Here is a 23,920-nt window from a genome sequence, read left to right on the forward strand (position 1 = left end):
AACTCTGCGACTCTATGGACTGGTCACAGTCCATAGGAGCCCTCCAGGCTCCTCTGTCCATGGGATTCTCCAGGCAAGAATAATGGAATGGATTACCATGCCCTCCTCCAGGGGATCTTCCCTACCCAGGTATTGAACCCACGTCTTTTACATCTCCTGCATTGACAGGTGGGTTCATTATCAATAGTGCCACCTGGGAAGCCCATATTATACGTTGTGATTAATTGTGTTAGTCACTCAGTCATGTCCGACTCTGTGACACCATGGACTGTAGCCTGCCAGTCTCCTCTGTCCATAGAATTCCTCAGGCAAGAATACTGGAGTGAGTAGCCATTCCCTTCTCCAGGAGATCTTCCCAACCTGGGGATCGAACCTGGGTCTCCCCCAATGCAGACAGATTCGTTACCATCTGAGCCACTAGGGAAGTCCATACAGGACTAGCATTGCCCCAACCCTGAAAACAGACAATGATGTCACAAAGAGGAAAGCTGCAGACTCATATCCTCCACGAAATGTAAAGCCTTCAGTAACATACCAACAAATAGAGTGCTTAGCTTTTAATTCCTAGAAATAAATATATTTTTTAATATATTATATTTATTACTTTTTGGGGTTTTTTTGTTTAGTAGTTAAGTCGTGTCTGACTCTTTTGCAAACCCAAGGACCGTAGCTCACCAGGTTTCCCTGTCTGTGGGATTTCCCAGACAAGAATACTGGAGTGGGCTGCCATTTATTTCCCCAAGGGATCCTCCGGACACAGGGATCAAACGCACATCTCCTGCATTTTACAGACAGATTCTTTACCACTGAGCCACCACCAGGGAAGGGCTTCCCTCATAGCTCAGTCAGTAAAGAATCTGCCTGCAATGCAGGAGACTTGGGTTTGATTCCTGGGTTGGGAAGATCCTCTGAGGAGGAGAAAATACCCACCCCAGTATTTTCGCCTGGAAAATCCCATGGACAGAGGAGCCTGGCAGGTCCATTGGATCGCAAAAGTCAACACAACTTAGTGACTAAACCACCACCAGCAGGGAAGCCCCTATATCTTATATATATATTAGTAAGGATATATGAATATATATATGACATAGGTGTATTATATAATGTATATACAATATATATGTATATTATATAAAATATATATATAATATATGTATATTTCAGTTCAGTCACTCAGTCATGTCTGACTCTTTGTGACCCCACAGACTGCAGCATGCCAGGCTTCCCTGTCCATCACCAACTCCTGGAGCTTACTCAAACTCATGTCCATAGAGTCAGTGATGCCATACAACCATTTCATCCTCTGTCCTCCCCTTCTCCTCCTGCCTTCAATCTTTCCCAGCATCAGGGTCTTTTCCAATGAGTCAATTCTTCACATCAGATGGCCAAAGTATTGGAGTTTCAGCTTCAGCATCAGTCCTTCCAATGAATATTTAAGACTGATTTCCTTTAGGATGGACTGGTTGGATCTCCTTGCCATCGAAGGGACTCTCAAGAGTCTTCTCCAACACCACAGTTCAAAAGCATCAATTCTTTGGCACTCAGTTTTCTTTATAGTCCTACTCTCACATCCATACATGAGCACTGGAAAAACCATAGCTTTGACTAGACGAACCTTTGTTGACAAAGTACTGAATGTCTCTGCTTTTTAATATGCTGTCTAGGTTGGTCATAACTTTTCTTCCAAGAAGCAAGCGTCTTTAAATTTCATGGCTGCAGTCACCATCTGCAGTGATTTTGGAGCCCCCCAAAATAAAGTCTCTCACTCTTTCCATTGTTTCCCCATCTATTTGCCATGAAGTATTGAGACCGGATGCCATGATCTTAGGTTTTTGTTTTTTTTTTTAGCTCTGTATTTTATTTTATTTTTTAATACAAATTTATTTTCATTGGAGGTTAATTACTTTACAATATTGTATTGGTTTTGCCATACATCGACATGAATCCCACCTCTTGAAGAATTTTCCACAGTTTGTTGTGATCCACAGAGTCAAAGGCTTTGGCGTAGTCAATAAAGCAGAAGTATATCTTTTTATGGAACTATTGTGCTTTTTCAATGATCCAACAGATGCTGGAACTTTGATCTCTGGTTCCTCTGCCTTTTCTAAATCCAGTTTGAACATCTGGAAGTTCATGGTTCACATACTGTTGAAGACTGGCTTGGAGAATTTTGAGCATTACTTTACTAGCATGTGAGATGAGTGCAATTGTGCAGTAGTTTAAACATTCTTTGGCATTGCCTTTCTTTGGGATTGGAATGAAAACTGACCTTTTCCAGTCCTGTGGCCACTGCTGAGTTTTCCAAATTTCCTGGCATATTGAGTGCAGCACTTTCACAGCATCATCTTTCAGGATTTGAAATATCTCAACTGGGATTCCATCACCTCCACTAGCTTTGTTCATAGTGATGCTTTCTAAGGCCCACTTGACTTCACATTCCAGGATGTCTGGCTCTAGGTGAGTGATCACACCATCGTGATTATCCAGGTCGTGAAGATCTTTTTTGTACAGTTCTTCTGTGTATTCTTGCCACCTCTTCTTAATATCTTCTGCTTCTGTTAGGTCCAGACCATTTCTGTCCTTTATTGAGCCCATCTTTGCATGAAATGTTCCCTTGGTATCTCTAATTTTCTTGAAGAGATCTCTAGTCTTTCCCATTCTGTTGTTTTCCTCTATTTCTTTGCATTGATTGCTGAGGAAGGCTTTCTTATCTCTTCTTGCTATTCTTTGGAACTCTGCATTCATATGCTTATATCTTTCGTTTTCTTCTTTCTCTTTCGCATCTTTTCTTTTCTCAGCTATTTGTAAGGCCTCCTCAGACAACCATTTTGCCTTTTTGCCTTTCATTTTCTTGAGGATGGTCTTGATCCCTGTCTCCTGTACAATGTCACAAACTTCAGTCCATAGTTCTTCAGGTACTCTGTCTATCAAATCTAATCCCTGGAATCTATTTGTCACTTCTACTGTATAAAAATAAAGGATTTGATTTATGTCATACCTGAATGGTCTAGTGGTTTTCCCTACTTTCTTCAATTTAAGTCTGAATTTTGCAATAAGGAGTTCATGATCTGAGCCACAGTCACCTCTAAGTCTTGTTTTTGTTGCCTGTAGAGAGCTTCTCCATCTTTGGCTGCAAAGAATATAATCAGACTTTGGTACTGACCATCTGGTGATGTCCATGCATAGAATCTTCTCTTGTGTTGTTGGAAGAGGGTGTTTGCTATGACCAGGGTGTTCTCTTGGCAAAACTCTGTCATCCTTTGACCTGCTTCATCTTGTACTTCAAGGCCAAATTTGCCTGTTATTCCACGTATCTCTTGACATCCTACTTTTGCATTCCAGTCCCCTATGATGAAAAGGATATCTTTCTTCGGTGTTAATTCTAGCAGGTCTTGTAGGTCTTCATAGAACCATTCAACTTAAGATTCGTCAGCATTACTGGTTGGGGCATAGGCTTGGATTACTGTGATATTGAATGGTTTGCCTTGGAAACGAACAGAGATCATTCTGTCATTTTTGAGATTGCACCCAAGTACTGCATTTCAGGCTCTTTTGTTGACTGTGAGGGCTACTCTATTTCTCTAAGGGATTCTTGCCCACAGTAGTAGATATAATAGTCATCTGAGTTAAATTCACTCATTCCAGTCCGTTTAATTCGCTGATTCCTAAAATGTCGATGTTCACTCTTGCCATCTGCAAATTTGCCAACTGTTTGACCACTGCCAATTTGCCTTGATTTATGGATGTAACATTCCAGATTCCTATGCAGTATTGCTCTTTACAGCATCGGACTTTACTTCCATCGCCAGTCCCGTCCACAACTGGGTGCTGTTTCCACTTTGGCTCTATCTCTTCATTCTTTATGGAGTTATTTCTCTACTTATCTCCAGTAGCATTAATCGGCACCTACCGACCTGGGGAGTTCATATTTCAGTCTCATATCTTTTTTGCCTTTTCATACTCTTCATGGGGTTCTCAAAGCAAGAATACTGAAGTGGTTTGCATTCCCTTCTCCAGTGGACCACATTCTGTCAGACCTCTCTACCATGACCCATCCATCTTGGGTGGCCCTACATGGCATGGCTTATAGTTTCATTGAGTTAGACAAGGCTGTGGTCCATGTGATCAGATTGGTTAGTTTTCTGTGATTGTGGTTTTCATTTTGTCTTCCCTCCCACGGAGAAGGATAAGAGGCTTATGGAAGCTTTCTGATGGCAGAGACTGACTGAGGGGGAAACTGGGTCTTGTTCTGAAGGGTGAGACCATGCTTAGTAAATCTTTAATCCAATTTTCTGTTGATGGGCTGGGCTGTGTTCCCTCCCTGTTGTTTGACCTGAGGCCAAACTATGGTGGAAGTAATGAAGATAATGTGGACCTCCTTCACAAGGTCCCATTCTTGCACTGCTGCACTCAGTGCCCCCGACCCTGCAGCAGGCCACTGCTGACCCACGCCTCTGTGGGAGACTTCTGGACACTTTTGTGCAAGTCTGGCTCCGTCTCTTGTGGGGTCACTGCTCCTTTCTCCTGGGTCCTGGTGCACACAAGCTTTTGTTTGTCCCCTCCAAGAGTCTGTTTCTGCATCCAGAGCCCCTGCCCCTGCAGCAGTCCACTGGTGACCCACACCTCTGCAGGAGACACTCAAGCACAGTTCTGGCTCAGCCTCTGTGGGAACTTTGGGTCCTGGTGCACACAAGGTTTGATTGAGCCCTCTGAGTGTCTTTGGCGGGTATGACACTAAATGGGGTTTGATTCTAAATGTGATTTCACCCCTCCTATTGTCTTGCTGGAGCTTTTCCTTTGCCCTTGGACGTGGGGTATCTTTTTTTGGTGGGATCCAACATTTTCCTGTTGATGGCTGTTCAGCAGCACGTTGTAATTTTGGAGTTCTTGCAGGAGAAGATGAGCATATGTCCTTCTATTCAACCATCTTGGACTGCCATAGGTAGTTTTTAGAATTAGCTAATATATGTAAAAATTGTTAATTCTAAGAATTAAAAATTAGGAATTCTATTTGCTAATATTTTATTGAAGACTTTACATCTATATCCATGAGGGATATTAGTCTGTAGTTTTATATTTTGTAATGCCATCATTTTCTCTCAGTATCAGATCAGTACAAATCAGTGAGTTTGGAAATGTTACCTTTTCTTGTATTTTCTGCAAGAGATAGTATAGGATTGGTGTTAATGTCCTTTTTTAGTAGAAATCTCCAATGAAACCATGTGGGCCTAAAGATTTTTTTCAGGAGGTTTTTTTTTAAATTTCTACTTTAGTACCATTGTGGTTAGAAAACATGTTCTGTATAATTTCAGATATTTTCAATCTGTTGAAGTTTGTTTTATGACCCAGTATATAGTCTAGCTTGGCATGTGTTCTGTGAATCCCTGAAAAGAATTTGTATTCTGCCATTGTTTGGTGGGTTATCCTATCAATGTCACTTATATCCTGTTGGTTAGTAGCAATGTTGAGTTCTTCTATATCTTTGCTCATTTTCTGTCTAGTTGTTCTATTATCAACTGCTAAGAGCTGCTGCTGCTAAGTCGCTTCAGTCGTGTCTGACTCTGTGCGACCCCATAGACAGCAGCCCACCAGGCTCCCCCATCCCTGGGATTCTCCAGGCAAATATACTGGAGTGGGTTGCCATTTCTTTCTCCGTTGCATGAAAGTGAAAGTGAAGTCGTGTCCAACTCTTTGCGACCCCATGGACTGCAGCCTACCAGGCTCCTCCGTTCATGGGATTTTCCAGACAAGAGTATTGGAGTGGGGCGCCATTGCCTTCTCCAATTGCTAAGAGAGGGATGTTGAATTCTCAAACTCTAATCCATCTATTTCTCCTTATAGCTGTATCAAGTTTTGCTTCAGGTACTCCAAAGCTCTGTTATCTGGTGCATGCACATTTAGGATTGCTGTATCTTCTCAGCAAATTGACTCTTTAACTGTTATGTAATGTCCTTCTCTGGTCCATGGTAATTTTTTTTCGCTCTGAAATCTATTTTACCTAATATCAATGTAGCCACTTCTGCTTTCTTTTGACTAATATTTCATGGCATATATTATTTTATCCTTTTACTCTCAACCTACTTATATTTAAACTGAGTTTCTTAGAGACAGCATATAGATGGATTGAGCCACTCTGCCAATCTTTATCTTAGAATTGGTGTATTTAGATCATTTACATCAATGTAATTTTGATAGTAAGAATTAAATCTGCCATTTTATTTTTAGTTTTCTCTTTGGTCCCTCTGTTCTTTGTTTTCTGTTTTCTTTACCATTACTGTTGGTGACTTATACCTTTGTTCAAATTCTATTTTGATTTATCTGTAGTGATATTTATTTATTTTTGGCTGTGTCAGTTCTTTGCTGCGATGTATGGGCTCTCTCTAGTTGCAGTGAGTGGGGGCTACTCTTCGTGGTGGTGTACGGGCTCACTGTGGTGGCTTCTTTTGTTGCGGAACATAGGCTCCAGGTGCAGAGGCTTCAGTAGTTGTAGCACACAGCCTTAGTAGTTGCAGCTCAAACGGGCTCTAGAGCACAGGATCAGTAGTTGTGCCACATAGGCTTGGTTGCTCCACGGCATGTGGGATCTTCCCAGAGCAGGGATTGAATCCATGTCCCCTGCAGTGGCAGACATTCCTATCCACTGCACCACCAGGAAAGTCCCTTTTTGGTTTTTGATTGTTTATCTTTGTGTAGGCTTTTAAGTGGTTGCTCTAGGTATATATTGGAGAAGGCAATGGCACCCCACTCCAGTACTCTTGCCTGGAAAATCCCATGGATGGAGGAGCCTGGTAGGCTGCAGTCCAAGGGGTCGCTGAGAGTCGGCACGACTGAGCAGTTTCACTTTCACTTTTCACTTTCATGCATTGGAGAAGGAAATGGCAACCCACTCCAGTGTTCTTGCCTGGAGAATCCCAGGGACGGGGGAGCCTGGTGGGCTGCCGTCTATGGGGTCACACAGAGTCAGACACGACTGAAGCAACTTAGCAGCAGCAGCAGCAGCTAGGTATATGTTATACATAATGTGACTTGTTGCAGTCTACTGGTGTTGACATTGTACCAGTTAGAGTGAAGTGTAGAAACCTTGCTTTTAAGTCCCTTTCCTCTTCCCCACTTGTAACCTTATTGTGTTATTATATAATCTAATAGATATTTCCTCTGTTTATTCAGAACTACATCAGAGAATGTTATGATTTTTCCTTTACTCATCAAACATAATTTGAAAAACTCAAGAGGAGATAAAAATTTGATATTTACCTATATTTTTATCCTTTCCATTGTTCTTTCTTCCTTCCTGGTGTTCAAAGCTATCTTCAATCACCGTTTCCTTTCCCTGTCAAAAAATTCCTTTACCTAGTCATTTAGGGTGGGTCTAGTAACAACAAATTCTCTTAGTTTTCTTTCTTCTGAGAATATTTTCATCTCCTCTTCATTCCTGAAGGATATTTTCACTGGATGTAAAATTCAAGGTTGACATATATTTCCCTTCAGCACCCAAAAAATGCTGTACCACCTCCTTCTGGCCGCCAAGGTTTTTGATGGGAAAGCCACTGTCATTTGAACTATCTCTCCCTTATATGAAAGCATTTGTTTTTGTTTTCCTACTGTCCAGATTTTTCTTTTTCTATAGTTTTCAGGGATTTGATTATGACAGATCTTGGTATAGATCTTTGAGTTTACGCAGTTTGGAATTCAGTCAGCTTCTTTAATCTGTAAGGTTTTTGTTGTGGTTGTTCAGTTGCTCAGTCATATCCAACTCTTTTCGACCCCATGGACTGCAGCACGCTAGGCTTCCCTGTCCTTCATTATTTCCCAGAGTTTGCTCAGACTCATGTCCATTGAGTCGGTGATACCATCCAACCATCTCATCCTCTGTCATCCCCTTCTGCTTCTGCCTTCAATCTTTCCCAGCATCAGGGTCTTTTCCAACGAGTCAGCTCTTCCCACCAGGTAGCCAGAGTATTGGAGCTTCAGCATCAATCCTTCCAATGAATATTCAGGGTTAATTTCCTTTAGGATTAACTTGTTTTGATCTCCTTGCTGTCCAGGGGACTCTCAAGAGTCCTCCAGTACCACAGTTTGAAGGCACCAATTCTTTAGCACTCAGTCTTCTTTATGGTCCAACTCTCACATCAATATATGACTACTGGAAAAACCATAGCTTTGACTACATGTACCTTTGTTGGTAAAGTAATGTCTCTGCTTTTTAATCTACTGTCTAGATTTTTCATAGTTTTTCTTCCAAGGAACAATCGTCTGTTCATTTCAAGGCTGCAGTCACCATCCACAGTGACTTTGGAGCCCAGGAAAATGAACTCTGTCACTATTTACATTGTTTCTAAAGTTTTATCTTTTGCCAAATTTGGGAAATCTTTAGCCATTATTTCTTCAAATACTTTTTCAGTCCTACCTTATTTCTCCTCTTCCTATGGAACTTTGGTGACATGAATATTAGATCTTTTATCATAGTCCCATCTGGTCACTGAGGTTCTGCTCATTTTTTACTATTTTTTTGCCTTTTGTTCAAATTAGGTAATTTCTATTCTATATATTCCAGTTTACTGATTCTTCCTCTGCCGGGTCCATTTGGCTATTGAGTCCATCTGTTGAGTTATTTATTTCACTATTTCTACTTCTCGATTTTAAAATCTCCATTTAGTTTTTCTATATTTCTTCTGTTTCTTTGCTGAGACTATTTTTAATTTGTTTCAAACATGTTTATAATTGCCTGTTGAGGTATTTTTATGATGGCTGCTTTAAACTGCTTATTGGATATTCCCAACATCACTGTCATTCTATGTTGGTCTCTCTTGATTGCCTTTTTCTCATTCAAGTTGAGAGTTTTCTGTTGTTGGTATGAGTGATTTTCTATTATATCCTGAACATTTTAGATATTTGTATAAATCCTCAATTTAGTCACTCAGTTGTGTCCAACTATTTGCGACCACATGGACTGCAGCACGCCGGGCTTCCCTGTCCATCACCAGCTACCAGAGCTTACTCAAACTCGTGTCCATCGAATTGGTGATGCCATCCAACCATTTCATCCTCTGTTGTCCCCTTCTCCTCCTGCCTTCAATCTTTCCCAGCATCAGGGTCTTTTCCAGTGAGTCAGTTCTTCACATCAGGTGGCCAAAATATTGGAGCTTCAGCTTCAGCATCAGTCCTTCCAATGAACATTCAGGACTGATTTCCTTTAGGATTAACTGGTTTGATCTCCTTGCAATCCAAGGGACTCTCAAGAGTCTTCTCCAACACCATAGTTCAAAAGCACCAGTTCTTTGGTGCTCAGCTTTCTTTATTGTCCAACTCTCACTTCCAAACATGACAACTGGAAAAACCATAGCTTTGACTATACAGACCTTTGTCGGCAATGTAATGTCTCTGCTTTTTAATATGCTGTCTAGGTTGGTCATAGCTTTTTTTCCAAGGAGCAAGAGTCTTAATTTCATGGCTGCAGTCACCATCTGCAGTGATTTTGGAGCCCCCAAAAATAAAGTCTGTCACTGTTTCCATTGTTTCCCCATCTATCTGCCATGAAGTATTGAGACCAGATGCCATGATCTTAGTTTTTTGAATGCTGAGTTTTAAGCCACCTTTTTCAATCCCCTCTTGCAATTTCATCAATAGGCTCTTTAGTTCCTCTTCACTTTCTGCCATAAGAGTGGTGTCATATCTGAGGTTATTGATATTTCTCCCAGCAATCTTGATTCCAGCCTGTGCTTCATCCAGGCCAGCATTTCGCATGATGTACTCTGCATATAAGTTAAATAAACAGGATGACAATATACAGCCTTGATACACTCCTTTCCCAATTAGGAAGCAGCCCATTGTTCCATGTCTCACTCTAACTGTTGCTTCTTGACCTGCATACAGATTTCTTAGGAGGCAGGTCAGATGGTCTGGTATTCCCATCTTTTGAAGAGTTTTCCACAGTTTGTTGTGATCCACACAGTCAAAGTCTTTGGCATAATCAATGGAGCAGAAGTAGATGTTTTTCTGGGATTCTCTTGCTTTTTCAATGATCCAACAGATGTTGGCAATTTGATCTCTAGCTCCTCTGCCTTTTCTAAATCCAGCTTGAACATCTGGAATTTCTCAATTCATGTACTGCTGAAGCCTGACTTGGAGAATTTTGAGCATTACTTTGCTAGCATGTGAGATGAGTGCAATTGTGTGGTAGTTTGAACATTCTTTGGCATTGCCTTTCTTTGGGATTGGAATAAAACCTGACCTTTTCCAGTCCTGTGGCCACTGCTGAGTTTTCCAAATTTGCTGGCATATTGAGTGCAGCACTTTAACAGCATCATCTTTTAGGATTTGAACTATCTCAGCTGGAATTCCATCACCTCCACTAGCTTTTTTTGCAGTGATGCTTCCTAAGGCCCACTTGACTTCACATTCCGGGATATCTGGCTCTAGGTGAGTGATCACATCATCATAGTTATCTGAGTCATGAAGATCTTTTTTGTATAGTTCTGTGTATTCTTGCCACCTTTTCTTAATATCTTCTGCTTCTGTTAGATCCATACCATTTGTGTTCTTTATTGTGCCCATTTTTGCATGAAATGTTCCCTTGGTATCTCTAATTTTCTTGAATAGATCTCTATTTTCCTCTATGTGCGTTGATCATTTAGGAAGCCTTTCTTATCTCCAAACCCTGCATCTTATTTAAATCTTCAGTTTTAGCAGGCTTCCTCTGATATCATGGTGGCAAAGAAGGGAGGCTCCACCCCATTACATCCAGATGGGGGTAAAAATCGAGGGGGTAAAAATCAGTTCTCATTGACAGCCTGGTGGAGGAGGGGTCTTCATTACTCCTGGGCAGGACTGGAAATTCAGGCTCCCCCTCAGGGTACCACCCTGCCCAAGAATGGCGGTGGCACCTTGTTACTACTCTTCATGTGACCTCCACTAGGTGGGCCTCCTTGCCATTGAGCTTGGATAAAAGTCCTGGTTTTCCACTCTGCCTTCTCGGACACCACCCTCATTGGGTGGAAAGAAAGACTGGTTACTACTTGGCTGACATTTTACTTTCATGTTTCTTTCATTCAACAAATATGTAATTAGTATTAATATATGCTAGGCATTATTCTACGTGATAGAGGTGCAAAAAGGACAGGTGAAGGCCTTGCCCATCATGAAGCTTACTTCTTTCTAATGGGGAAGAAAGACAGTAAGCAAATAAATAAATATTTGGTAATTGGTTACTGGTAAATTCAGAAAGGGTACTTTTTTAGGTAGGATGGTCAGTAAAGGCCTTCCTGAGGAGGTGACATTTGGGAATAGATCTAAATGCAGTAAAGGGAGGAACTTTTCAAAAATTGGGATGAAGAACATTCTGGATGAACAGGAGAGCAAGAGCAAAGATTCTGAAACAGGAATGAATTTGGTTTATTTCATGTAAATATGTTTTAATGTGTATTCAAAAAATTATAACTACCACATCAAACACTTTGATTTCACAGACACCTTGCTTTGGATGAATTTAAGTGTTTTAAGAGTGTAAAAGAAAAGAGAGGTTTTGACATAAGTGATATGTGAACATGGCAAAATTCTTGACAGTCCTGAAGTTTAGGAAACAAACCTAGCTCTGAAGTAGATAATGTTATTAGCCTTGTTTAACATAAAATAGAACTTACGGAGGTTGATTAGCTTGCACAAGTTCACACAGTAAAGAAGCAAGGGAGCTGGGACTCCACATGAGAAAATGAAGATCATACCGAAAGTTTAGAAGAAGAAATGTGAAATTTTCCTTCTGCCAGGTGGAGCTGCTAGGCTTTGCGTACAACAAACCAAAAACTTTTGAAAAATAGTTAGAGACCTATAAGTTGTTTAATTAAGCTTTTTTTCTGTTTGTTCAAAGTTCATGCCTAAAGCAATTATATCACTTTAGTCCCCTCCAGCCTTTAGCTCTAAAATAATCAAGGGGCAAAAGGGGGAGTTGGAGCTTATCAGAGAAAATAAGGTTAAACCACTCAGGGTTCTGGAATGCCTAACTGTTGACAATTCTCTCTATCTACCCGGAGGCCCTTTAACCAACTGAGATTCAGGTGCTGTCTTTAGCACAGCCGCCAAATCCAGCAGTGCTGAGGGGCAGTTTATGCCAGAGTAAGCAGGCCCAATCTCCCTGGCCTTGCTGCTGAGGACAGCCTTTGCAAGATTCTCACCACAAAGTTCCAGGGGAAGCTCTGCAGACATCCCATCCTGTGAACTGCCCTGCTGTACCTGGATAGGGACATCCAGAATCTACAATCAGGCCACCAAAGAGCTCTCAGTGTTTGAGAAAGGGAAGCATCTTTATAGGCTTCTGGTTTACTCACATCCTTCTGCCTCTTTGCAGCTCCAAGCATATTTTGGAGGGAGATTTCATAAAGATTTCTAAATTGAGTTAGAATTTCACGTCTATTGTGACATGCAAATTAGTCCTGCTTGCCCGTTGGCAGCAATACAGCTGAAGTGCCTAGAGATGGGCCATAAAATGAAAACATCAAAGTGATTAAATGTGCCCGAAGAGTATAATTGAGTGCATGAATAAGAGAAAATAAAACAAATTGATTTTCTCCAGTGCCAGAAAAACAGAATAATTGAGAACAAAATAATAGACTTTGAAGTAATCAAAGTGAGGAATGCACCATAGTGACATAGAAACAGCCAGTTGTGGGAGAGATTTATTGTGTTTCTGTTATCATTTTTACAACTTTAATTTCATTAGCTAATAAATACAAATCAATTGAAAAATCAGTCAACCAGAAAGGAGGCAGTCCCCAGCCAAGATTTTTATTCACATCTCTAAAACAGGCCAAGGCAGTGATCCTTAATCTATTTTCATAGGCGCACATATCCCCCTTGAGCTGGAAAACAAGTTATGGGAGGCCTCTCTGCTTTGGAGGCAAGGATGTTCTCCTCTTGCCTGTCACTTGCCACATATGGGTTTACAGATTCAAATTTCCAAAGGATCACTTTTATACCCCGCCAAGGTTTCCAACAGACAGAACTGCCTGAGTATAGCATCTTAGTTTACCAAGATGACATGTTCATGGCACTAATCAGCACCTGTGGTCTTTCAGTGGGTCTTTCTGAATTCACATAGTGATGGTGCTGACGGTGATGGCAGCTACAGCAGCCACAGCAACTTCCGCTCTCACAATACTGTTAAGCATCTGTGGGTTTGTCATGTCCACCCCACTCCCCGCCAGGCCCCACCACCACCACCACACACACACAAGCACACATGCACACACACAAGTGACACTGAAATTTAATATAAAACCAAGAAGTCCAAGCAAAAGTATGCCACCCCTTTGGTGTCCAGCCTGGTAGCCGTGATGCATGGAGGAGCAGGAGAGGGGAGTCAGGCAGGGAGACTTCTTATGCTAGTGATGGCAGTGGGGCACTGGAGACACCAAGCTATGCCAAGACCAGGTGCTTGAAGATCGCAAAGCCAACATGAGACCACTACAAAACTATTTTTATGGCTTCTCCAAGGAAAGACACCCTTGACCCTACTCCTCACTGTTCACCGGAAGGCTCAGTGGCTCTTCACTGCAGGATCCACAACGATGACTGATATGTTGGTGTTTTTTCTTTTCATGGGCTCTTGAGCTACCCTGGCAGCTGTTGGCATTTCCAGATGTTCAAGACACACCCTACCCTCAGGCCTCCACAGTCACAGGCCATGACTTTGGCTCCAGTAAAAGTCTTTGGGACCATGGGGACTGTAAGCCAGAGTGCACAGAAAGAGTTGACAGTGCTGGGACTGGCACTATTTGCTGGCTCCATCAGGATGGTGTGGTTCATAGATTGTGCCTGCCAGGCAGTTTGTCCTGGAGAATTACTCTTCGAGGAAGCACCTAGAAGCTGAAAGGAATCTCTCTGACTTTCTGGTGGCATCCAAGGCCCAATCATGGTGTACCTTGTGGAGAACAGGGAATGTTAGCATTTTGTTCTTTTGTGCAAGCCCAGTTCAGGCCTAAAACCCCAGCTTCCATTTCCCACTGCTCTTTGGGAAGAGCAAAATGGAGCAAATGGCTTTCACAACTCTAAATCATTATACAGATGTAAGGCTGTATTATTCTTCCTGCTGCTGCTATTCCCATTATCCTGGATTTCCCAGCCCAGGGTTTTTGTCTGAAAAAGAAATGTGGAGAAAGCTCATGGACCAAAGAACCTAGAGCTATGACTCCAAAGTGGCTGGGAGGCATCGCCCGGCCCAGCCACTGCTTGAGGCCGAGCTCTACAAGCTGCCTGGCTGGCAGGCATGCAGCCCACTCCTGTGATGTCACCTCTCCAGTTACTGGTGCCTATCCCTCCACATGGAGCCAGCAGATTTAGGCACGGGGGGGAGAAAAAATGAATCATAGGCTATTTTAGAAATCGCTTCAATTCAGTTTGAGACTGCAGTAGTCCCTTGCAAGTTAAGACCGGAGCACCCAAAACATCAGGGTACTATCCTTTAAGTGCTGATATCCTATAGATGCCAGAAGCCTGGTGGGATTAATTCACAGCCTCAGGTTTATTTCAGGTCAGAGGCAGACAAGTGGTAACTGGCGGTTATACTAATTGTCATTGAAAGGCTTTCTGATGACAAGAGGGATCTACATTCTAAGACAAACAATATAGTTGACAATTAAGAGCTAAAAACTAAAATCACCCATCCATTTCAGCACATACCTAAGGCTTCCTAGAAATCCTTTGTTCTGCCATTGTTCCCAGGTAAAGAATGAGACCCTCAAGCCTGATGTGATGAGGCAGCTACTAGGGAAGTTACTCTAGCCCCAGATTACACTAGATGAGACTCCTCCCCATTTTAACCTTGTTTGGAGTCTCCACATGGCCTCTAGGATAATGCTGTGCCTTCCAGACCCTTGATGATCTGACCTCCAACAATCTCTCCAGCCTCATTGCACGTGCACACAGATACACACCCACACAAACAAACCGGTCCCTGACCCTCATTCTGTGCTCTGACCACAAAGCTTTGCAGGTGCTTTTATACATCCTGCTCTGTTCCTGCTGCCTGGTACATTCTCTCTCCATTTGCCCTTTAAGATGACACCTCCTCCATGAAGCCTTCCACGCCCTCTCTTCAAATGCCCTCAGCACTCTGTACAGACTGGTATTATATGGCCTTATTGCTATGGACTATGATGTGTTTGTCTCCATATATGCTTTCCTTGCTAGACTGAGAGCTCCTTAATTGCAAGAACTGTATCTTTCAGTGAATACTAATTGATTGATTCCTGTGCACTGTCAAAGTGGCTAACAATAGTGATGAACAAGATTAACACATCCCTGCCCTCACAAGATGCTTTTGGTGTGCTAAGTGCATTGAAGAAAATAGAATCATGTGGCAGAAAATGAGTGACTGGGGGTGACAACTTAGACTAGGTAGTCATCAGGCCCCTCAGAGGTGATTTTTGGATTGAGACCTGAGTATAAGAGTCAGGAATGAGAATATCCAGGAACAGAGCATGCTAGGTGGAAGGAATAACATGTGCAAAGAAGGGGGAGCCCTAAGAGGGAAAAATGACTAGTGTATTCCAATAACACAAAGAAGTCCCATGTGGCCAGAACAGAGAGTGCAAAGAGGGCAGAGGCAGAAAAGAGACCAGGGACAGGCCAGGCCCTGCAAAGCTTGGTGGCTAAGTTTGAATTTTATTCTAGGTGTGATTGGAAGCCTTAGAGGGCTTTAAGCATACAAGTAATGTGATCTGACCTAGGTTTTAACAAAATAATCATGCTGCTATATAGAGGAAGGGTTGTAGGTGGCAAGGATAGAAGCAAGAAGACCAATGTTGAGGCTATTAGAGTTGTCCATGCAGGGGGTGACAGTGGCTTGGAGTAAAGTTATCACAGTGAAGGTTGGAGGGAAACGGGTGGATTTAGAAAGTATTGTGGAGGTAGAATTGACAGGACTTCCTAATGGATTGAAAGGGAGGTTATAAATGAAAGAGCAAATAAGAACGACCCCAGTCAATGTCATGAAGGAAAAAAAAAAAAAGCAAAAGGGAACTGTTCTATATCTGTACTGTCCAATATGGTCACCACTGGCCACATGTGGCCATTTGAATTTGTTATTAAAATTAAATTTAAAATTCAGTTCCTCACTTGTACTGGCCATATTTCAAGTGCTCAATAACCACAGGTAATTAGTGGCTCTCATTTTGGGCAGCATGGATATAGAACATTTCCATCATCCCAGAAAGTTCTATTGGACAGCACTGCTCTACATTAAAAAGACTAAAAAATATGAGAATAAAAAGACAAGCCACAGACTGGGAGAAATTCTTGCAAAACACATATCCATTAAGGACAATTAGCCAAAACATACAAAGAATTATTAAAACTCAACAATAAGAAAACAACCCAATCCAAAAAATGGGCCAGAGGTCTTAATACACACCTTACCAAAGAAGCTACACAGGTGGCAGTTAAATACATTAAGGTATGCTAACTATCATGTCACTAAGGAATTACAAATTAAAACAGTGAGTTCCACTACATACCTAATAGAATAGCTAAAACCAAAACGACGACACCACCAAATGCTGACAAGGATGTAGAGCAACAGGAACTCATTCATTGCTGGTGGGAATGCAAAATAGTACAGCCATTTTGGAAGACAGTTTGGCAGTTTCTTACAAAACTAAAACATAGTTTTAACATACAGTCCTGCTCCTTGCTATTTATTCAAATAAGATGAAAACTCATGTCCACACAAAAACCTGCACATGAGTGTTTGTAGCAGCTTTATTCATAATTGCCAAAGCTTGGAAGCAACGAAGATGTCCTTCTGTAGGTGAATGGATAAACTATGGTACATTCAGACAATGGAATATTTTTCAGCACTAAAAAGAAATGAGCTATTAAGTGACAAAACATAGAATAACGTTAAATGTGTATCGCTAAGTAAAGGAAGCCATCCTGAAAAGACAAAACTATAAAGACAGTAAAAATATCAGTGGCTGTGATGGGATTAAGGAAAGGAAGGGAGGGATGAATAGGTGGAGCATAAGAATTTTAGAGCAGTGAAACTATTCTGTGTGATACTGTAATGATGGATACGTAATATTATACACTTTTCAAAACTCATAGGCCTGTACAACACCAAGAGTGAGCCCTAATGTAAACTATGGACTAAATAATAATGTATCAATATTCATTCATCAGCTATAAAAAATGTACATACTAATACAAGATGTTAATACTAGGGGAAATTGCCTCCTGGGGGGAGATGAGGAACAGGGGAATACAAGAGATCTCTACACTTTATGCTCAGTTTTTCTGTAAACCTAAAACTGCTCCAAAAATAAAGTCTATTAATTAGCAGCAACAATGAAAAAGAGTAGAGTGCTCACAAGCACCTAGTACTGGCAAAGAATAGATACTCAATAAATGTTGATTAAATAAATGAATGAACAGATGAATTAGTCAGTCGATGAATCAATAGAACCCAAGCCTCCTGAGCCCCAGTTCAGTACTCCTTCTTGTACATCAGAGGTAGGATGAGAATATAATGTATTTTCAAAACCAAGATACTTGAGATTAAATGGCGTGCCATGGGTATAAGTCAGAACTATCCCAGAGATCACAAACGAGGAGCCTGTGAGCCACATCTTAGCTCCAGAATTGTTTTTTAGCCTATCAGATTAATGTGCCATGTGCTATTCTTTAAACATTTAAAGCAGTTGTCCACATTTCACACTATGAAAACTCTGTATAAAGATGTGAATGTCTGACTTCTCTTGGAAAGTGGAAAGATCTGACCCACATTCCTGATCACTAGTGAATGGCTGGAACCAAGTAGCAACTGCCCCCTTTGTGAGCAGGTACCTTCCTGTTTGCCACAAATTCCACCTTTCCCTGTTGTATCTCCTTCTCTAGGCCAAGTGTGAGTTTCCATTTCTCATCTTGCTGACACCATTTTGGTGTTGTTTTCTTTTGTAACAGAGTTAAGAAAAGAGGAAATTATTTCTTATATTCAGGCCATTCTGCAAAGTAGGGAAAAGGAAAAGGATCCAGAGGGATCCGTTTGTCTTACCCCCAGTCTGTTCTACTGACATCCAGTACGTTCTTGGCCACTATAGACATTTGAGTTTGCCCCTCTGATCTGTACTCTGTGTCTCTCCAGGCTGCAGACCATGCTGGCCTTTAGAATTTTCTCAGGCTGCCACCCACTGCTGGAAAAGCTAGATGTGAGGGGAAAACAATGGGCATTATTTAAGCTTACATTTTCATTGTTACCCAAACTCAATATTGCTCATCATCAACTTTTGGTGGAAACTGTTTCTGTTGTTTTTCTTAATTGCCTCCAAATGTAACTAGAGAGTGAGACAGAGCAGTAGAGAACACAGCACCCACCTTTCCTTTCTGTGAACATGTGTCATTGGGACACTCAGACATGGGATTTTGTTCAACTGTGCACTCACTCATTCATCAAGCTCTGGCTATTCTTACAGATGGAAGCACCCTCGCTTCAGCACCAGGACCCCCTGTAGGTCTCCTCAGCAGAGTCAACAACACACACAAAGGCTCACATGGAGATGGGAAAGTATGGATGGGACACATGTAAGCTAAGGTGTTAGATTTCATTCATAGGTACTCGGGGGCTGCTAAAGTTATTATGGAGCAGGGGAGGCATGTGATCACAGCTAGAATTGTGTGGGGGACGCTCCAGAAGTGGGAGCACCAGTTAAAAGGCTGTTGCAGTGACCTGATTGACAAGAGCTATGACTAAGGTGGAGAGAGGGGAACAGAAAAGAGAGGACAGATTTGGAAGACACCTTGAGGTTAGATCTGGCAACTCATAAGATGTGGATGGAGAGTAAAAGATGAAGAATCAAAGATTATCCAGAGATTATGAACTTAAGGGTTGAAAACACCCAAGCCATGATCCAAAAAATTAACTTTCGCTTTGCAAAAGTTAGAAGAATGAAAATTCAGAATTCCCTAGCAGTCCAGTGGTTTAGGACTCTACACTTTCTCTGCCAAGGGCCTGGGTTTAATCCCTGGTCAGAGAACTAAGATCCCACAAGCCACATGGCTTGACCAAAAAAGAAAAATGCGAAGACAAATTATATACTGAGATAAAATGCTTGCAAATCATATATCCAACAACAGATTTATATCTAGAATATATAAAGAACTCTCCAAACTCAACAGTAAAAAAAAATCCAATTAATAAAAGACATGAAGAGGATATACAGACAGCAAATAAGTGCATGAAATGATGGTCAACATTATTAGCCATTAGGAAAATGCAAATTGAGACCACAATGAGAGATCCCTACACACCTATCAGAATGGTCAAAATAAAACCTAGTGACACCACTAAATGTTAACAAGAATGCTGAGACACTAGATCCTTCATACAGTGTTGGTGGGGTACATACCATGGAACACTAATCAGCAAACAAAAAGGAACTAACTTAATGCACACAACAGCCTTAATGGATCTTTAAAAGCATTGTGCTGAGTGAGGGGGAAAAAAATCTCAAAATGTTATATACTGTTTGAGTTCATTTATATAACATTCTTGAAATTACAAAGTTATAGACCTAGAGACCAGATTAATGGTTGTCAGGGTTTAAAGATAGGGGGTGGAGGGGAGTTAACAAGGTGGCTTGAGGGAGATCTTTTGGTAATGGAATAGTTCTGTATTTTTTTGTGGTGGAAAATGAAAGTGAAAGTCATTCAGTCGTGTCCTACTCTCTGCAACCCCATGAACACAGTCCATGTAATTCTCCAGGCCAGAATACTGGAATGGGTAGCCTTTCCCTTCTCCAGAGGATCTTCCCAACCCAGGGATCGAACCTAGGTCTCCTGCATTGCAGGCAGATTCTTTATCAGCTGAGCCACAAGGGAAGCCCAAGAATACTAGAGTGGGTAGCTTATCCCTTCTCCAGGGCATCTTCTTGACCCAGGAATCAAACTGGGGTCTCCTGCATTGCAGGTGGATTCTTTACCAACTGAGCTATGAGGGAAGCCCTTTTGTGGTGGGGGTTATACAAATTTACACATGTGTTAAAAATTTCATAGAATATACACACACACACAAATAAGTGCATATAAAACTGGCAAAATTTAAATATGGTCTGTGAATTATACCAGTGTCAATTTCCTGGTTTTGATATTAAATAATAATTATGTAAGATATTGCCACTTGGAAAAACTTGGTGAAGGCTACTTCTTGGTACTTTTTTTTTTTACAACTTCCTATAAATCAATAGTAATTTTAAAATTACAAAGTTAAGTACTGCCCCCCAAAAAGGAATAAACTATTGATACACTAAAAATTTGCATTTACCTAAAAATTTGCATGAAAATTAAAGGCATTATGCTGCTTGAAAGAATCCAGTCTTAAAATGTCACATACTGATGATTCCATTTATATAACATTCTCAAAAAGACAACACTTACAGTGATGGAGAATAGGTCAGTATTGCCAGGTGGTAAGAGGGGGAGGGGAGGATGTGACTGCAAAAAGAAAGCAGAAGAAATTTTGATGAGTAATGGGACCAATCTGTCTTAAGAATCTTGACATGTGTTAAAAATCATAGAACTGCACATAGCAAAGAAAGTCACTTTTACTGTATGTTTTTTTCCAAGTTTCTATTAATTGAAATTTTATTTTTTTATTATAATTTATTTAATTGGAGGCTAATTACTTTACAATATTGTATTGGTTTTGCCATATGTCAACATGAATCTGCCACAGGTATACACGTGTTCTCCATCCTGAATCCCCCTCCCAACTCCCTCCCCATACCATCCCTCTGGGTCATCTCAGTGCACCAGCCCCAAGCATCCTGTATGATACATCGAACCTAGACTGGTGATTCATTTCATATATGATATTATACATGTTTCAAGGCCATTCTCCCAAATCATTCCCACCCTCTCCCTCTCCCACAAAGTCCAAAAGAGTGTTCTATACATCTGTGTCTCTTGCTGTCTCACATACAGGGTTATCATTACCATCTTTTTAAATTCCATATGTATGCATTAATATACTGTATTGGTGTTTTTCTTTCTGGCTTACTTCACTCTGTATAATAGGCTCCAGTTTAATCCACCTCATTAGAACTGATTCAAATGTATTCTTTTTAATGGCTGAGTAATAGTCCATTGTGTATATTTAATACTGTATTAAAAATTAAACTAGATAGGCAAGTGGGTGCTGATTTTTCTTTCCTTCCTTTCTTCCATTTATCCATTTATTGAGCACCTACTATGTGTGAGGCACTGTGCTAAATATCAACAAAAAATAAGGCAGCTAGGTCCTTGCCTTCATGGAACATCCTTCCTGTTTTAGAGTAGAAGTGGTCAGTAGGGTTTGGAGCCCAGTATTTTGGCTTGGGGAAGTAGGTCAAGAAGAAGACTGTGGAGGGACCAGTGCGGTAGGATTTCAAGTGATTGCTTTTCCCTCAAAGATTCTTAGACCTGAGAGTAGGGGAAAATCCCCAATTCATCTTTCACAGGTGTTCATGAGAGAAAATGCTAAAAGGGTTGTACCTTGCTAAGCGGGGGAAGAAATGTTGGGGGTGTGAAAAGATTTGATGCAGTTAGTGAAGTATGGACTCTGAAAAGTATTACCCAAATTTGTGCATGTATGTATGTGTGGCTTAAAACAACCATTTGTTTAGCTCATGACTTTGTGAGTTGGCAATAGGGCTGGGTTCAGCTGAGCGGTTCTTCTGGTTTTGGCTGAGTTCACCTAGCACTGCAGTCAGCCAGCTGTCCAAGGCCTCACTCACATGCCTGGTGGGTGGCTGGTGGTTGCTGGGGTAACTGGACCAGATGTCTCTCACCATCTAGCAGCCTAGCCTGAGCTTGTTCCTATGTTGGGGGGGGTGGGGCCAAGGTTCCCAAGGACAGCAAGAGAACAAGCCCCAAAATGAAAGTGCCTTTTTTAACAGCTTTATTGAGGTATAGTTCACATATGTTACTTGACTTTGAATTTTGTTTTCTCTCCTATTTGCAGGGAATCTGAAGCATGTGGTCTAGTTGACAAAAAGAGATCAAATTTCCAGAGCCAAAGAGCAGTGCCTATAATGAAGACAGCGTGTTTATGCGAGCAGTGTGTGGAATTTGTGACTGCAGGGGAAATTTGGAAGAAATTACTTCCTGAAAATTTCCAAGGGGCACCAAGTGGCAGCTGGCCTCCTAGCATGAAGCAGGCAGGCACCCCAGAGGCCTCAACTAGACCTAGGGGAAGACAAACATTTCCAACATTTAAAGTGTTTATTTTTAAAAAACACACAGATGCCGTTTCTAATCTTTGAAAATTATTTTTAGGCAAGTTGGGGAGGGGGTATTTTTATTTTCTTAAAGGAGACAGATCAGAAGCTGGAGGAAAGCATGGAGATTTGGTTGGCAGTTGTTGGGGCAGTTGGGAGATGAGAGTCAGGGTTTGGGCCTCAAGATCATCCAGGTGGAACCTTGGGGGAGGGGAATCTGGTCACAAATGGGGAGAAATCCACCTGTGTTGTTTTCAGGATTACGAATTTATTTTGTTTTTTAATAAAATCTTTGCAAACCTACCTCTCTTCCATTTTCCTCATTGTGAAGTACCACTGACAGCACATAGTTGTGAACATTTCCTCTCACTGAAGTATAAAGACTAACCCTGCTGCTTCCCTGTTCTGCTCTGCCCCAGCCTGATAGGGTGACTCTGAGTGCTGGATCCTGCTGAGGAACTAATGTGTCTTCCACTAAGTCCTGGGGACAGAAAGCCAAGCTCTAACCTGTGGGGGCCCTGACCAGAGCTCACAGGAATACAGGTGCTGCAACCATGGGGAAGGCCTTGCTGGCTCCCCAAGAGAGAATCTATCCTGCCTAGGGAGTGACTCAGCAATGGGAAGAGCCCGTGGCAGGTCAGATCCAAGAGGGACATCTTGATGAATAGAGGCTACTTCCCATCAAGCATGCTTGATGAAAATGGGATACAGTTGTGATGTGTTGGTTTCCCTATAACCTCAAAGGCAAAGACAGAGAAGGCAATGGCACCCCACTCCAGTACTCTTGCCTGGAAAATCCATGGATGGAGGAGCCTGGTAGGCTGCAGTTCATGGGGTCGTGAAGAGTCGGACATGACTGAGCGACTTCACTTGCACTTTTTACTTTCATGCACTGGAGAAGGAAAGGGCAACCCACTCCAGTGTTCTTGCCTGGAGAATCCCAGGGACGGGGAAGCCTGGTGGGCTGCTGTCTATGGCGTCACACAGAGTCAGACACAACTGAAGCGACTTAGCAGCAACAGCAGCAAAGGCAAAGAAAAGATGGCAAAATGCAGATGGGGGTCTCGAGAGAGAGATAAGAAAGCAGAAGTGACAGCCAAATGTCAGTTTTGGAATTTGATTCACCAAGTATGCAGCTCCTACAGCTACTGGGACTTGGATGGGAGACAAGGACACAACCCCATCCTGGCCATCTAGGGACTCCCAGACAAGGCAAAGGAGGAGAGAAGGAACCAGATCCCAACATGCTTCATGCTCTGTAACAAACAGGAGTCCTGAACTCTGAGAGCACTGAGGAGAGAACAACCTACCAGGCCAGGGCAGCATCCCAGAGCATTTCAAAGGGGATGATATTTGAACTGGGCCTTGTAGGATGTTGTATTTCTCCAGGCTACTGAGAGGAGGAAGGGCATTCTGCAGAAGGGAGTGGAAAAAGCCTTGAACATGTCCCGGGATGGGAATCAGTTCAGTTCAGTTGCTCAGTCGTGTCTAAGTCTTTGTGGCCCATGGACTGCAGCACGCCAGTCCTCCCTGGATGGGAATAGCCAAACTTTTATTAAACAGCATTGGGGTACCTGGATGACTAGGAATACCAGTCACTTCAAATGCCCACAATTCTAATTATACACTCAGCTTAAGGATAATTTTACTTATACCAAAATGTAAGATTTTAAAAAATAGAA

The 23,920-nt window shown here is 41.8% G+C and overlaps 1 protein-coding gene across 2 annotated transcripts in view; it reads left to right on the forward strand.

Annotated features, from left to right (window-relative positions):
- Positions 1 to 22,404, forward strand: part of HDAC8 (histone deacetylase 8) — a 261,256-nt gene extending 238,852 nt beyond the window's left edge. For both annotated transcript variants that reach the window (XM_040265687.1, XM_040265688.1), the window contains one exon: positions 21,983 to 22,404. In XM_040265687.1, coding sequence (XP_040121621.1) covers positions 21,983 to 22,005 — 23 coding nt within the window. In that variant the 3' untranslated portion in view covers positions 22,006 to 22,404. The remainder of the gene's footprint in view (positions 1 to 21,982) is intronic.
- Positions 22,405 to 23,920: the final 1,516 nt, after the last annotated feature.

This window comes from Oryx dammah, unplaced genomic scaffold (assembly GCF_014754425.2).
Source record: "Oryx dammah isolate SB20612 unplaced genomic scaffold, SCBI_Odam_1.1 HiC_scaffold_23, whole genome shotgun sequence".
NCBI classification, from domain to species: Eukaryota; Metazoa; Chordata; class Mammalia; order Artiodactyla; family Bovidae; genus Oryx; species Oryx dammah.